Source organism: Sceloporus undulatus, chromosome 1, assembly GCF_019175285.1.
Source record: "Sceloporus undulatus isolate JIND9_A2432 ecotype Alabama chromosome 1, SceUnd_v1.1, whole genome shotgun sequence".
In the NCBI taxonomy this organism is placed as follows: Eukaryota; Metazoa; Chordata; class Lepidosauria; order Squamata; family Phrynosomatidae; genus Sceloporus; species Sceloporus undulatus.
This window is the reverse complement of record NC_056522.1, coordinates 327,852,311-327,865,628: the sequence shown is the minus strand read 5'-3', so window position 1 is coordinate 327,865,628 and position 13,318 is coordinate 327,852,311. Positions and strand designations below refer to the sequence as shown.

At 41.1% G+C, this 13,318-nt stretch overlaps 1 protein-coding gene across 5 annotated transcripts in view; it reads left to right on the top strand.

Annotated features, from left to right (window-relative positions):
* The window catches only part of STXBP6 (syntaxin binding protein 6), a 179,696-nt gene that overhangs the window by 161,980 nt on the left and 4,398 nt on the right, over positions 1-13,318 (top strand). For all 5 annotated transcript variants that reach the window (XM_042438139.1, XM_042438156.1, XM_042438164.1 and 2 more), the window contains exon 5: positions 9,712-9,869. In XM_042438139.1, coding sequence (XP_042294073.1) covers positions 9,712-9,869 — 158 coding nt within the window. The remainder of the gene's footprint in view (positions 1-9,711; positions 9,870-13,318) is intronic.

Sequence of the window (13,318 nt, the reverse complement as noted above, 5' to 3'; positions counted from 1 at the left end):
GGTTTAAAGGTGAGGCCAGTTCTGTGCACGCTGCGTCCCACCAGAAAAATCCATTGCCAGGTTCGAAGGATACATCCAACTTCCGAAAAAGCCCTGTAGTGATAGGTGAGGACAAAACGGCAGGTATAAAAAGGCACTGGAAGCCGCAACCCAACCCGGCATGCAGGTGGTTCAGGACTTTGGTCGCTTGAGACTGACCCGGGGGTGACTATCTTGTTCGGCATTATCCTGAATTACCAAGCAGCCTTTTTAAAGGAGAGCACTGCTTGCTCTATATGGAGAGGGGCCTAGAAAAGGTGGCCTAAAAGAAGCTCATCCCCATTTACCCATTTGCTAGCTGTGGCCACTGGGCATCTTCTGATGCGGTCAAACCAAGGCAAAGAACAAAGGCACACTCCAGCCTCCAAAGGTGCAAATAGACTAACGCTTGCATGCGTAACATCAAACCATGCAGATTCTGCAGATAGTGGACGTCTTGAGGCGTCGTTCTGCTCTAATAGCCCATGAACTGTAACGACTTAACATCGACATCGCTGCCTCTTAGTGAAGTTCATCTCCACAAGGAAGGCGCCGTAAAGAACACGGTGCCGGCTACACACTCTACTGGTCTGGTAAACCCCAAACTGAAAAACATCTTTCAGGTGTAGGCTTTATCATCAAAAACTCCATTGCCTCCAAACTCGAAACCTTGCCAACAGGACACCTGATCGCATTATCTCCTTACGCCCCCACATGTTGTTCTCCTTCAGTATATATGCTCCAACTATGCAAGCTGACCCTGCAGAGAAAGACCTATGCACACCTTATACAAAAAGTCCCTGCAGAAGATAAAATCATAATCCTTGGTGACTTCAATGCAGAGAGAAAGGTGTTTTAGGCAAACATGGGGTTGGAAACTGTTAATGATAACGGTCGCCTTCTGCTAGAGTTCTGTGCAGAACAGCAGCATTACAAACACCATCTTTCAACAGAAAGATAGCTTGAAGATAACCTGGATGCATCCCCGATCCAAACACGGGCACCTTCATTGACTATATCCTAGTGTGCCAGAGAAATATTTGTGATGCCCGTCATACCCGAGTGATGCCCAGTGCAGCAAACAGATCATCGCCTCGTAAGGTAAACTAAATCTTCATTTTATTTTAAACCTAAGAGGGGTGGCATCCTAAAGAGGAGACTCCAAGTCAACAATCTTCAACAAGCTACTATGAAGACAACTTCCAGGCAAATTTGCAAACAAAATTGAAACCATCCTGTAGACTCTTTCCTATAGCGCTTTGGCAACATATCAAAAACAGCTTCCTGCAGTCTGTGGAAGAATCCTTAGGATTCTCCCTCAAGAAAAACCAAGACTGGTTCAATGAAAACAACCAAGAGAACCAGGAGCGTTTGGCAAAGAAGAGAACTGCTCACCAGGCACACCTCACCCAGCCACTTGCCATGTAAAAAAAGCAGCCTTTCGCCTCGCATGTGTCAACTCCAACAAAAACTCTGAGATATTCAGAACAAGTGGTGGATCAATTTAGCAGAAAAGACACAACGTTGTGCAGATCTGGGTGATTCCAGAGGATTTACAAAGCTCATAAGGCAGTGTTGGACCTGCATATCAGGTCCAAAGTTCCCTATACAGTACAGATGGTCAAACACAATCACAGATAATGCTTCCATTCTGAACCAATGGGCTGAACATTTCCAACGCCTCTTTAGTGCCAACCAGGTAGTCTAAGACCAGCTATTCAACATATGACACAGCATGTGAAGTCGAAGGCTTTCAGGGCCGGCATCCATGGTTTTTTGTGGGTTTTTTGGGCTATGTGGCCATGTTTCTATAAAATTTTCTTCCTGATGTTTCACCAGCATCTGTGGCTGGCATCTTCAGAGAATGCTTTGCCTGGAAAAAGTTGGGTCACACAGTATATATAGACCCACTTTTTCCAGGCAAAGCGTTCTCTGAAGATGCCAGCCGCAGATGCTGGTGAAACATCAGGAAGAAAATTTTATAGAACATGGCCACATAGCCCGAAAAACCCACAAAAAACTATGACACAACAAGTGATGAAAATGAATTGGACATACTCCCACTTTGGAAGAGACCCTAAGGCCATACAACAGATAAAAAAATGGCAAGGCAGCCGGGATTGATGGAATTCCACCTGAAGCTTGGAAACATGGAGGTCATTTACTCCATGCTAAACTCCACAAACTCTGTGAGTTGCTGGGGAAAGGTGCACTGACACAGATCTCAAGATGCAGTTACACACCCGTATAAGAAAAAAGGAGCAAAATCCATTGCTGAAACTATCGAAGTATAACACTGTTCTCCATGGCTGGAAAAATCCTTGCAAGGATGCTGCTGAACAGATTAGTTCTGCTATTGCAGAAGAATTTCTCCCTGAAAGCCAGTGCGGCTTTAGAGCTAATAGGAGTACTACAGAATAGGGTATTTGCCCTTAGACAACTGCAAGAGAAATGTAGAGAGCAGAACAAAGGACTCTATGTAACATTGTCGACCTCACCAAAGCCTTCGACACTGTGAGTAGAAAAGGTCGTGGGTAGATCGAACGACTAGGATGCCCCCCCAAATTCCTCCAAATGATCATCCTGCTACATGAAGGCCAGCAAGATGAAGTCAGATATGGCGACGCTCTCTCAGAGCCCTTTCTAATAACTAATGGTGTGAAACAAGGTTGTGTTCTCACCAACTCTATTTACAATCTTCTTCAGCATGATGCTCCAAGGGGGGTATGGCAGATCTCGAGAAGACGGCATTATATAACGCTACCGTACTGATGGTAGCCTGTTTAACTTAAGCCATCTGAAGGCTCGCACTAAGGCTCTAAACTATCAGTCCGTGAGCTCTTTTTGCTGACGATGCTGCCCTCGTTGCCCTACAGAGCCACTCTGCAGCGCCTAACTCTTGGTTTTGCTACAGCAGCAGAACTCCTTTGGGTTTGGGCTGGAAGTCAGCCTGAAGAAAACAGAAGTTCTCTACCAGCCTGCACCTCAGGAAGAACACTACCATCCCCACATCACCGTAGGCACATCTGTGCTTAAGTTTGTTCAGCAGTTCACCTACCAGGGAAGCATCATCTCCTCAGATGCCAAGATTGATAAAGAGATCGATCACAGACTAGCAAAGCCATATAGTGCATTCGGAAGGCTTTACAAAAGAGTTTGTAGTAACAAAAACCTGAGGCGAAGAATAAAAATCAATGTGTATAGAGCCATTGTACTGTCTATTCTCCTTTATGGGTCTGAAACATGGACACCTATCGCAAACACCTACGACTCCTCAAATGCTTTCATCAGCGCTGTTTACGCACAATTCTAAATATACACTGGACTGACTATGTGACAAATGTTGCTGTCCTTGAGCAAGCAGGGATCACTAGCATTGAGGCCATGCTATTGAGGATGCAGCTGCGTTGGGCAGGACACGTTTATAGGATGAAGGATCATCGTCTCCCAAAAATAATATTTTATGATGAACTCGCCACGGGTTAGCGTAAGAGGGGAGCCCCAAAGAAGAGATACAAGGACTCCCTGAAACATCTCAGGCTCGGCCAAATTGATCACCAACTATGGCCCACCTTGGCCTCGCACCAGGAGGCATGGAGACGCACTGTCCACGATGCTGCAGCCTTTTTTGAAAGCTCACGCCGAACGAGTCTCAAAGAGAAACGACAACGCAGAAAGAACCACAACCCGGAAACATCACCCAAGGAGACCCTCTGCTGTGCTTTCTGCAACTGGACTTGTTTATCTCAGATTGGCCTTTTTAGTCGTCAATGCACTTGTAGAAAGCGCAGGATGAGTCCTTCCTGAATCTTCGTTCGCAAAGAAAAGCCAGAGAGATGTGTTTATTTGTTTTTAATTGCTGATGCCGAAATGGAAAGATTGCAGTCAGGTCCTTCACCTACTCAGCCAGCTCTAAAACACGCACACACACACACACCAACACACACACCTTTGAATCTCTTTTGCACACACATTAAGTCCACACGAGAGAAGGTTTAGTTTCAGCTATTGCTCAGAGCAATGGTTGGCTTAAAATCCTTGGACTATAAAATGACTGAGCATTCTCATTTGAAGTCTCTCTCTAGAGGGGAAGGGTTGAGAGAACAGAGATTTGTGGATGTTGTTTTTAAATATTTTGGTAAAAAAGGAAAGTCAAATGGCTGTTCCTCAAGGGCTGCTTGAGAAATGCAAATTCAGGTTTCCTTGTTTGTTCTTTCTCCTGGTTTTGTTTCAAGATATAAGAGATCATCAAATCAAGTTATGAATATCTTTTCCATTAATTCTTGCCTTTTTTCTTAAGTGACGTACCAGAAAGCTTTTGAGAGAGCCAGCATGGTGTAGGGTTTTGAGCATTGGCCTGTGACTCTGGACAGCAGGGGAGTCTATGTTACCTGGATCCTTCTGCCAAGTATAAGAAGCCTGCATGCTGTTTATATTGTGCCATAATCTTGCTTTTACAGTGGGCTTTTGGTATCCACTGGGCTTTGGTTCCAGGACCCCCCATGGATACCAAAATCCTTGAATGTTTGTCCCAATGGCATAGTGAAATGGTATAAAATGGGAAACACAAGTTTTGCTTGTGGAATTTATATTATTTTTTTAATATTTTCAAGTTGTGGATGATTATGAATCCATGGATAAAAATATTCCATCGATAATGAGGGCCAAATGTATTAGCAGATATTTTGGTGTTATTGATTGCATTTAGAGTGCTACAAATATTGCATATGGAAAGCACTTATGTAAAACTGTTTCTGAGCAAAAATTTGCTTCCATTTTAACCTTAAGTCACCATTCTGAGATTCAAAGAGGTTAGGTTAATTATATGAAAGTGCTACTTACATTCAGTTTGTTTTGTTTTGTTTTGTTTTTGAGACATGTAGGATTTGAATACTTTTCCTAAGGGATTGTGTATGTTCACTTTCAATGTCGTTGGTTCTGGCAAGTTTCGAGCAATACACACAGTGCAGATTTGTTGTCAGAAGGTCAATTTCTTGCATGTCAGAGTTCATAAACCTTTGCTCTTCTCAGTAGCACAGGGCACCTTCTGCTTAGACAGAAATAATTTTTGGCTTCCTTTCACTTCTAATGTAATGAACAAAATTAAGTGAATGCTAAATATAGCTGTTGCCTCATTGTTACAGCCTGGAAAATTTGCCCTTTGCCCTGTTAGTAAACTGGATATATCATCTGTGGACTCACTGAGAACCAAATTAGGATGAAAGAGCAGAAAAATGTCAAACCATGTAACTATAGTGTATCTGTGATTCACTAGAAAATCTTAAATTTTTGAAAGAGTTGACCCCTCAGAAATAGTCTGAGTTCTGCCACTGCTGTGGCCTCAGAAACCGCCCAGCATTTTCCTGACTTAGGGGCTGTAAAGACCAGCATCAAAGGCCAGCATGGGGGTGGAGTGGGATGTGGATGATGCATGCCCCGACTCCATCCCCATGCCAGCATGACGCTGTGCAATCCACTACACAGCGGTAGTGTCACAGCGCTCCTCTGATGCTGTGTCCAGATGACACAATACCAAAGGAGTACTGAAAAGCCATGGCGCCAGCAGCTATTACACTCTTTCTGTGGCACAAAAAGGAGCCACTTTTTGCAGCTCCTTTTTGCGCTTCAGAAAGACCAGATCGGAGCCACAGCATGCAGTTGCTGTGGCCCTGGTCTGGCTAAGAAAGAGAGGGCTACAGGCCGCTCCTTAAGGGCAGTCTGTTCAGCCTCTTAGCCTCCACTTACAGTGCCATTCCCTTGTCTTCGTGTGTTGCATCCTTTTAAATTGAAGGGCTGAGGGCAGGGAACTGTCAAATTAATAATTATAAACTACTGATGTTAATTGCCATGTACCCTAATGGTGCTAAATAAATAAATAGTATAAATCATAGAATCCTAGATTTGGAAGAGACCACAAGGACCATTAAGTCCAATGCCTTGCCATGCAGTAATACACAATCAAAGTACCCCCAACAGAGGGCTATCCAGCCTCTGTTTAAAGATTTCCAAAGAAGGAGACTCCACCACATTCTAAGGGGACCTGTTCCATTGTTGATCAGCTCTTATTATCAGGAAATTCCTCCTATTTTTTAGGTGGAGTATCTTTTTACCTGTAGCTTGCATCCATTGTTCCGGGTCCTGTTCTCTGGAGCAGCAGAAAACAGGCTTGTTCCATCCTCAAGATGACATCCCTTCAATTATTTAAACAGGGCTATCATATCTCCTCTTAATGCTCTCTTCTCCAGGCTAAATATACCCAGTTCCCTAAGTTGCTTCTCATAGGGTATGGTTTCCAGACCCTTAACCATTTTGCATTTTTTCTGGACACGCTTCAACTTCTCAATTATGGTGCCCAGAACTGGACACGGTATTCCAGGTGAGGTCCAGGGCTGGACATAACTCTTCTGCCCTTGTAACCTGTGTCTTTTATCTTTTTCATCTGTTTATTTCCTTTTTAAAAATAACATTTTTGTTGATTTACTGCAGAATGTCACAAAGAGGCAATTCCATAGCAATAATCAAATGATACAAGAAAAACGTTGTGAGCTTTGGCATTAGCAAAAAGTTATTCTATACTGAGTGTTATGCATGAAAAATAAATGCTACTAGCAAGATGTTTAAAAGTGTTAATTTGCCAATTTTCATTTTTTAAGGATTTGTTCATCACAGCTGTGTCAGCTTGGCATACATTTTGATCAAGAATACTGTGTGCAGAATCTAGTGTCAGGGCGACCTTAAGCTATGGGACCAAGGATTTTGATAGCATCTTAAGATTTTAAAAAAGTGGGCTTTAGTTGCACAATGATATTTCAGGAATCATGACATGGTGGTGTATGAACTGGAACAAAATTAAATCTGTGAAGTATATTTTTATACTCGCGCTGTTTAGGCATCCTATTCACTGAAAAAACAATTGGGTAGTGGGATAAAGCCATTTTTGCTCTCTCAGTGTGTATGCACACCCATATATTGCACAGCAGTGTGGTTGTCTCCAATGAGGAAGCCTGTACACATCCATTATGTAGATAGATCTCGCCTTTGCAGATGGCTGGACAGGATTGTATGCTAAAACACCAGGAGAAGATTGATGTGTTTTGCACAACATCAAGGGAATGTTGCAGTGGAATACATTTATGTGTTCAGCTATAGATGTACATTATCTATGTAGACCTGGACCAACTGGTTTTGTTTTTTGTTTCCCTTTATAGGAAAAATAATCTTGTTTCTCCTTTTAAGTATACATTGGGATTTATTCCTAGGGTCTTTTTAAAATTATATTCAACTCACTTAACCTTGTAAGATTTGTATGTTTTAGGGTCATATTCAACATCCTGTCTTACATTCTATTTTTTTGATGTAATTGTATCTTGTTTAATCTTTTATTCATATTTATTCAAGGAAGGCTTTTAAGCTGTTTTTCTTCTCTGTGTCCTTCATTAGCACAGCCTCTCTCTAGTATCTGATCTCCTTAAAGGTCAGAATAATAATAATGGTATTATAACTCTAGACTCAGAAGCATTACTATTCTTTGGTTACTAACAATAGCTTTTGCTGTCTGGTAACACCCTTATGCTGCCTCTAGATATTGTCAGGATGGAATGGTGCTCAGGTGTGAGCTGGTTTTAACAGGTAATAGGCCTGAGAGGACTCATGGGGCCTGTTGATTGCTTCCCTTTGGCAAGTGAGAGATGGCTGTTGCTGAGGAAATCCAGTACTGTACAAGAATTGGACTTCTTTCAGAAAATATTGAAAAGTTTCTCTATATTCTATAGTTACACTAAAAGCAATGCAAAGATGGAACAGTATTCTTTCAGATTAAACACAATAGAGGTGAAAACATGTCATCATTTTTTTCCTTTGAAAGTTAGCATATTTTAGTCAAAGGAGATATCAGCACAAATACCTTTTGCAATCAAACTTGGCCCAAATGTATAAAGCATCTGTACAATTTTGAAAGTTGACTTGATTACACAGTTGCTTCCTGAAGCAGTGGAAAGCAAAAGCATTGACAGAAAATTCTTCTTTGCAATGTGCATGAAGGCTCTATGTTGTGTCATATGTGGCTCTCATAGAAAGTAGGTCATCCCTTCACTTCAATGTAACCACATCAGAGAAAAGGGTGATCAAAGCATCACAGATTACAGAAGTTGATATATTGACTGATAAACTTGGACAAAATGGTTTACATATAAGAAAAAGTGATTCCTTTCATCTTGTACTGGAATTGTTATCATTATGGAAATTTGGAAGAACATCTTTTCCTGCAGATCTAGCTGAAAAGCAATAATAATAATAATAAAAGAAAGTACATGTGTAGTCCTCAGCTTCCCAAATAACATAAAGTGGTACTTTCATCATAAGTTGTGCTTTAATTTATAAAAATGTTTTGCAGTATTACATTTTAAGTTTTAAACAGTTTGAGACCAATGATTACTAACTCTTGAGGGCATCTGTCAACATAAACATGTATTTTAGATTTACGTTATAAGCCTGTTGATCACATAAGCACCCCTGGTGCAACTTCCACTGGACTCACCCTCATAATAATAATAGTAGTGGTAGCAGTAGTAGTATTTATTTATAACTTAAGAAGCAAAACAAAAACACTATGAAAATGTACTCCAACCCAGTTTTTGCTTACCTGAATAGTGGATATTGCTGTTTTAACTTGTCTCATATGATGTTTTTAATTTGTTGCTTTAACTTTTAGATTGTACGCCATAGGCAGGCTTTTATATTCTTGATTTTACTTGGTTTTGTACAGCACTGTGTAGATTTATGGCACTTTATAAATAAAGTTAATAATAATAATAACCTGAAAGTAAGTCTCATTTCCCTCATTTGTACTTCTGATCATAGAACATGAAGCCTTAAAATGACCTTGAAGACAATTCAGCGGTGGTAAGAAACATCTTTCAAGAGCTGAATTCTGAATAGGGAAGATCTTGGGGTCCACATTCCACAAAGTGATGGAGATTATGACAAAGGGACTGTTTGGACATTTTCCCTACCATGGGTGATACTTTTTCTCGCTGAGCAAAGATCAGTTCTGTGCCTATCTACACAGGATTAAGTTCTTATGCAACAGTTTCCCAAACTGCAAAGTACAAGGAAGTCTTGGTGGGGGCAATTAGCTTATAGTTGTAAACCGCTTAGACACTGCTAGTTTGGTATGAAGCGGTATATAAATGAAGCTGTTTGTGCTTTTTTAATTTGTTTTGTTCTTATGCCATCAGATCCACAGATTTTACTGAATACCACCTTCAGCTTTAGTTTCCACTTGAGGTCCCCCAGCCTTCAGGGTCAGATTGTCATGCAATTATTATTAGAGGAGCATGGTTTTTCAAGAAGAACTGCTTATGATTCTTTTAAATTGATAGGCCACAGCTATGTGGCATAGTATTTTCTTTGCATGCACAAGATCCCAGGTTTAATCCTTAGGTCGGGGTGGTAAAGATTTCTGTGTAAAATAAAACTTTGTGGTGATGAGGGCTCCTCAGGGCCTGAAAAACAGCTATGGGACTTGCATTTAGTCCTTGGGCCATATTTTCCCCATCCTTGTTGTGGTCCAACGTTATGTTTACTTTAAAATGAGATTACCAAGATTAAATAATATGTGTTACATGCAGGGTTTTTTTTTCTTCATTTACAGTTACCAGCATTTTGATTTCTATGAATCTGTATATTTTTCAGGAAACAGTATACTGCATACGGCAGCAGACAGTGTGACCAGCGCAGTACAGAAGGCAAGTCAGGCTTTGAATGAACGTGGTGAGAGGTTAGGTCGAGCAGAAGAAAAGACAGAGGATATGAAGAACAGTGCTCAGCAGTTTGCAGAAACTGCACACAAGGTAAAATGATGTGTGGTGGGACTTTTCCCCCCAATTTTAAAAAATGTTTCAGTTCAAAAGGGATCCCAGTTACATACAGTAATGTTTCAGTATAACAAAAGCAGGAAAATAAAACTACAGAAAGAGGAACAATTATATTAGCCATACATTTCTATAAAAGCAGGGCAAATGTCCAAATATACGTCCACCTGTAAATTTTGTTTATACTGTACATAATTTTTTCAAATGTCGCAAAGCATTGTTAAATCTTCTGTCCATTGGATCACAGATGAAGAAATATGATCTTTCCAGTAACAAAGTATCAATCTTTCAGCAGTCAAAAGGGCATGAAAAATCCACACCTGTTAACTTATGGAAATCCTAAGGTGAAACTATAATGGAGTTTTCTTGGCAAGTTTCATCGGGGGGGGGGGGGGTTGCTAATGCTAGCCTGAGGCTGAGAGCGTGTGCCTTGGGTTTTTGCCTAGTAGTCTCACCCTCCCGGGAAGGTGGAAGTCCCACCTCCAGAAGTCCCACCCCTGGAAGGCAGAAGTCCTGCCCCTGGCACTCGGTGTCATCCAGTGCAGGAATGCCACTGGGTTTTGGACACTCAATATCAAAAAGATTCGCCATCACTGTACTAGATGCAATGTATTTCATTGATAAGACTGTCATTTCAGAGTAAGATGAGCGAGCCCTGACTAGCCACAATTCATCTCGGGCTGTAGTTGTGTTGTTTTTTGTTCTACCAGTTTCCCACCTGTGCTTGAGACAGACCTGTTCTTAAATATGTTGTTGTTGTTGTTGTTGTTGTTGTTGTTGTTGTTGTTGTATTGTACCTTCAAGTCATTTCTCATTTATGATGACCCTACAGCAAACCTGTCTTGGGTTGGGTTTTTTTGGGGGGGGGCAAGATTTGTTCAGAGGGGTTTCCCAATGTCTTCCTCTGAGGCTGAGAGTGTGACTTTCTCATAGTCATCTAGTGGAGTACCATGGCTGAGTGGGAATTTGAATCCTGTTCTCCCAGAATCCTAGTCCAACATTTAAACCATTACACAATACTGCTCTCTTCTTAAATCCTCAGTCCAAACTATGTCTTTAGCCTGTATTGTCAACCATGTTCTTATTATGTCAGCATTCCCAATTAGGCATCCACCTTCATTTCTGTCCCTACCCACACTTCATTATCGTTAGTTCCATATGGTTGATCTATCCACTCTTGAATGCCCCTACAGCCATAATTGATTACATGCCAACAGCATATTTTCTTGGAAGAAAATTCATACAGGTAAATTATGCTGATCATGGAATACAAAGACATAGCCATGTTAGTCCAGAAAATCAGTATGAAAAGGGATCTTGTAGCCCTTTTGAGAATAACTGAAAGAAAGAAGCCGGCACATGAGTTTTCATAGACTTGAGCCTACAAAAAGATCGCTTTGCATACTGATGCTGATAATGGTTTCTCAGTTTTAAAAAAAAGGTAAAAGAGCATTCTACATATTGGAGCTGTTGTGGAAAGACTTTTGAAAGTCCTCTCAGTACACAATATGGAAACCATGTTATTGTTCTCCTGCATTATGTGGTACAAAACCTCAAACCCAATAAACTTTTTGTTGTGGAGCATGTATGGAGGATCAACACTGAAGTGCTCTAGACTTTAGGGACAATCCTAATTTTTAAAAGGAGTGTTTCTAGCATTGTACCACAGTTTGAAACTGAAAAAAAATCTTGCTGCTAGTTTAGTTCTTCAACATTAATTTATTTCTTCTGCATTTGTACTTTTCTGTAACTGATGATTAAGAACTGAATTCCAATTAATTCTAATGAAGACTGGAATTCTGTTTTGTTCTAACCACTAAAAAAGAAAGAAGCAAATCAATTATTCTGGCTCGTATTTACTTTGGAACACTTTGAAGTAACTTCACAAGAGCCATTGTTACAGAAGTCAATTATTTATATAAAGTCACAGTTTATATGCAGTTTATCAAATACGTATATATGAAGTCCTGGCATGTAAAATAAATTGCCAAACATTTTAATGATTTTTATCCATTAACTTTTTAAAAGAGGTGTGGGGGAAATCATTTTTCAACATCTTCATTTTTAACATCCATTCCAAGATATACTCTAAAGATTTCAGTTAAAAGAGGTGGCTCTCTGCTGTGACATTTTAATGAGTGACTACATGTCAAGTTAATTGCTGTAGGAAGTGAAGGAGATTTGGAGAAAGATGTTTGCTGGAACCTCTCAAAAACAGATTTTGCTGTGTGTGTCCTAAATTATCCAGATGATAACTTAACACTGGTTACTTGTTCTCTACCTCAGTATTACAAAAACACATCTCAGCACAGCTGGAGGACTGATGAATGCATGGGGGACAGCCAATAATTTGACACATGTTTTGCATAAAGAATGGTCCCATATTCAGAATCTGTAGACTCCAGATTGAAACTTCTGGCAGTATCAAAACGTATAGACAATGATGAGGTTGATGGACTACATTAGGGATGGGAAATCTGTGGCACATTGACATATGTGATCACTGGAAGAATTTTTTGCATTCCCCAAACTCCCACCCGTTAACTCCCACCCACCTCAGAATGGGGAATGAAAATCACCCCAAATATGGCAAGAAGCCATATTGAATTCCCCCCCCCCCCAAAAAAAATCTACCAACAAACTGCAAAAATTGGCTACAAGTGGCCTCGTTTCAAGCACACAATGGTCTGGGATGTTGTCTGCTAGTTGGAAGCATGGGAGCCGAACCTAACACATACAGTATAGCATCCTATGATGCCCAGCCCTGGAGTGGATTATCTGACTAGGTACCTTTTTGTTTTCTATGACACAGGCCCGTTAAAGACCGCCCAAAAGGGGCGGCCTCGGGCCGCTGCCGGTTGCAGCGCAGAGGAGTCGCAGCAGCCAAACCGCGCAACTCCTACGTGCTGCAAAGAAGGAGCGCGAAAATCGCTCTCCTTCCGGCAACCCAGAAGAGACGCCACAAGTGCCAAAGCGCACATTCGCGGCGTCACTTCTGGGCCGTGACGTGCGCATGCAGAGCGTCCGCCACGTCAAAATGGTGGTGGCCATGTGGAACGGGCGCCGCCATTTGTTACGGACTCTGTCCGTAATAGGGTAAGGGGCATCTGGAAGGACATCCCTTATGGAAGTGTGTAACGCACCACAGGTTAGCTAAGCATAAGAGGCAGTACCTAATGTTTAAGTATCAGTCCTCTTGTGGCCCAGGTCTATTTATAGGGCCAGACATTCAGCATGGGTCCAGACAGAGTAAAGAGAGTCCATTATATCAAATAATTTCAACTGCTGCTTACCGTATATACTCGACTATAAGTCAACCTCATTTATGAGTTGAAGGCAGGTTTGGGGCCAAAATTATGGATTTTGATATGACTCATAGATAAGGCGAGAGTAAAACTTAGGGGTGTGTAAAAAAGGATGCAAAGGAT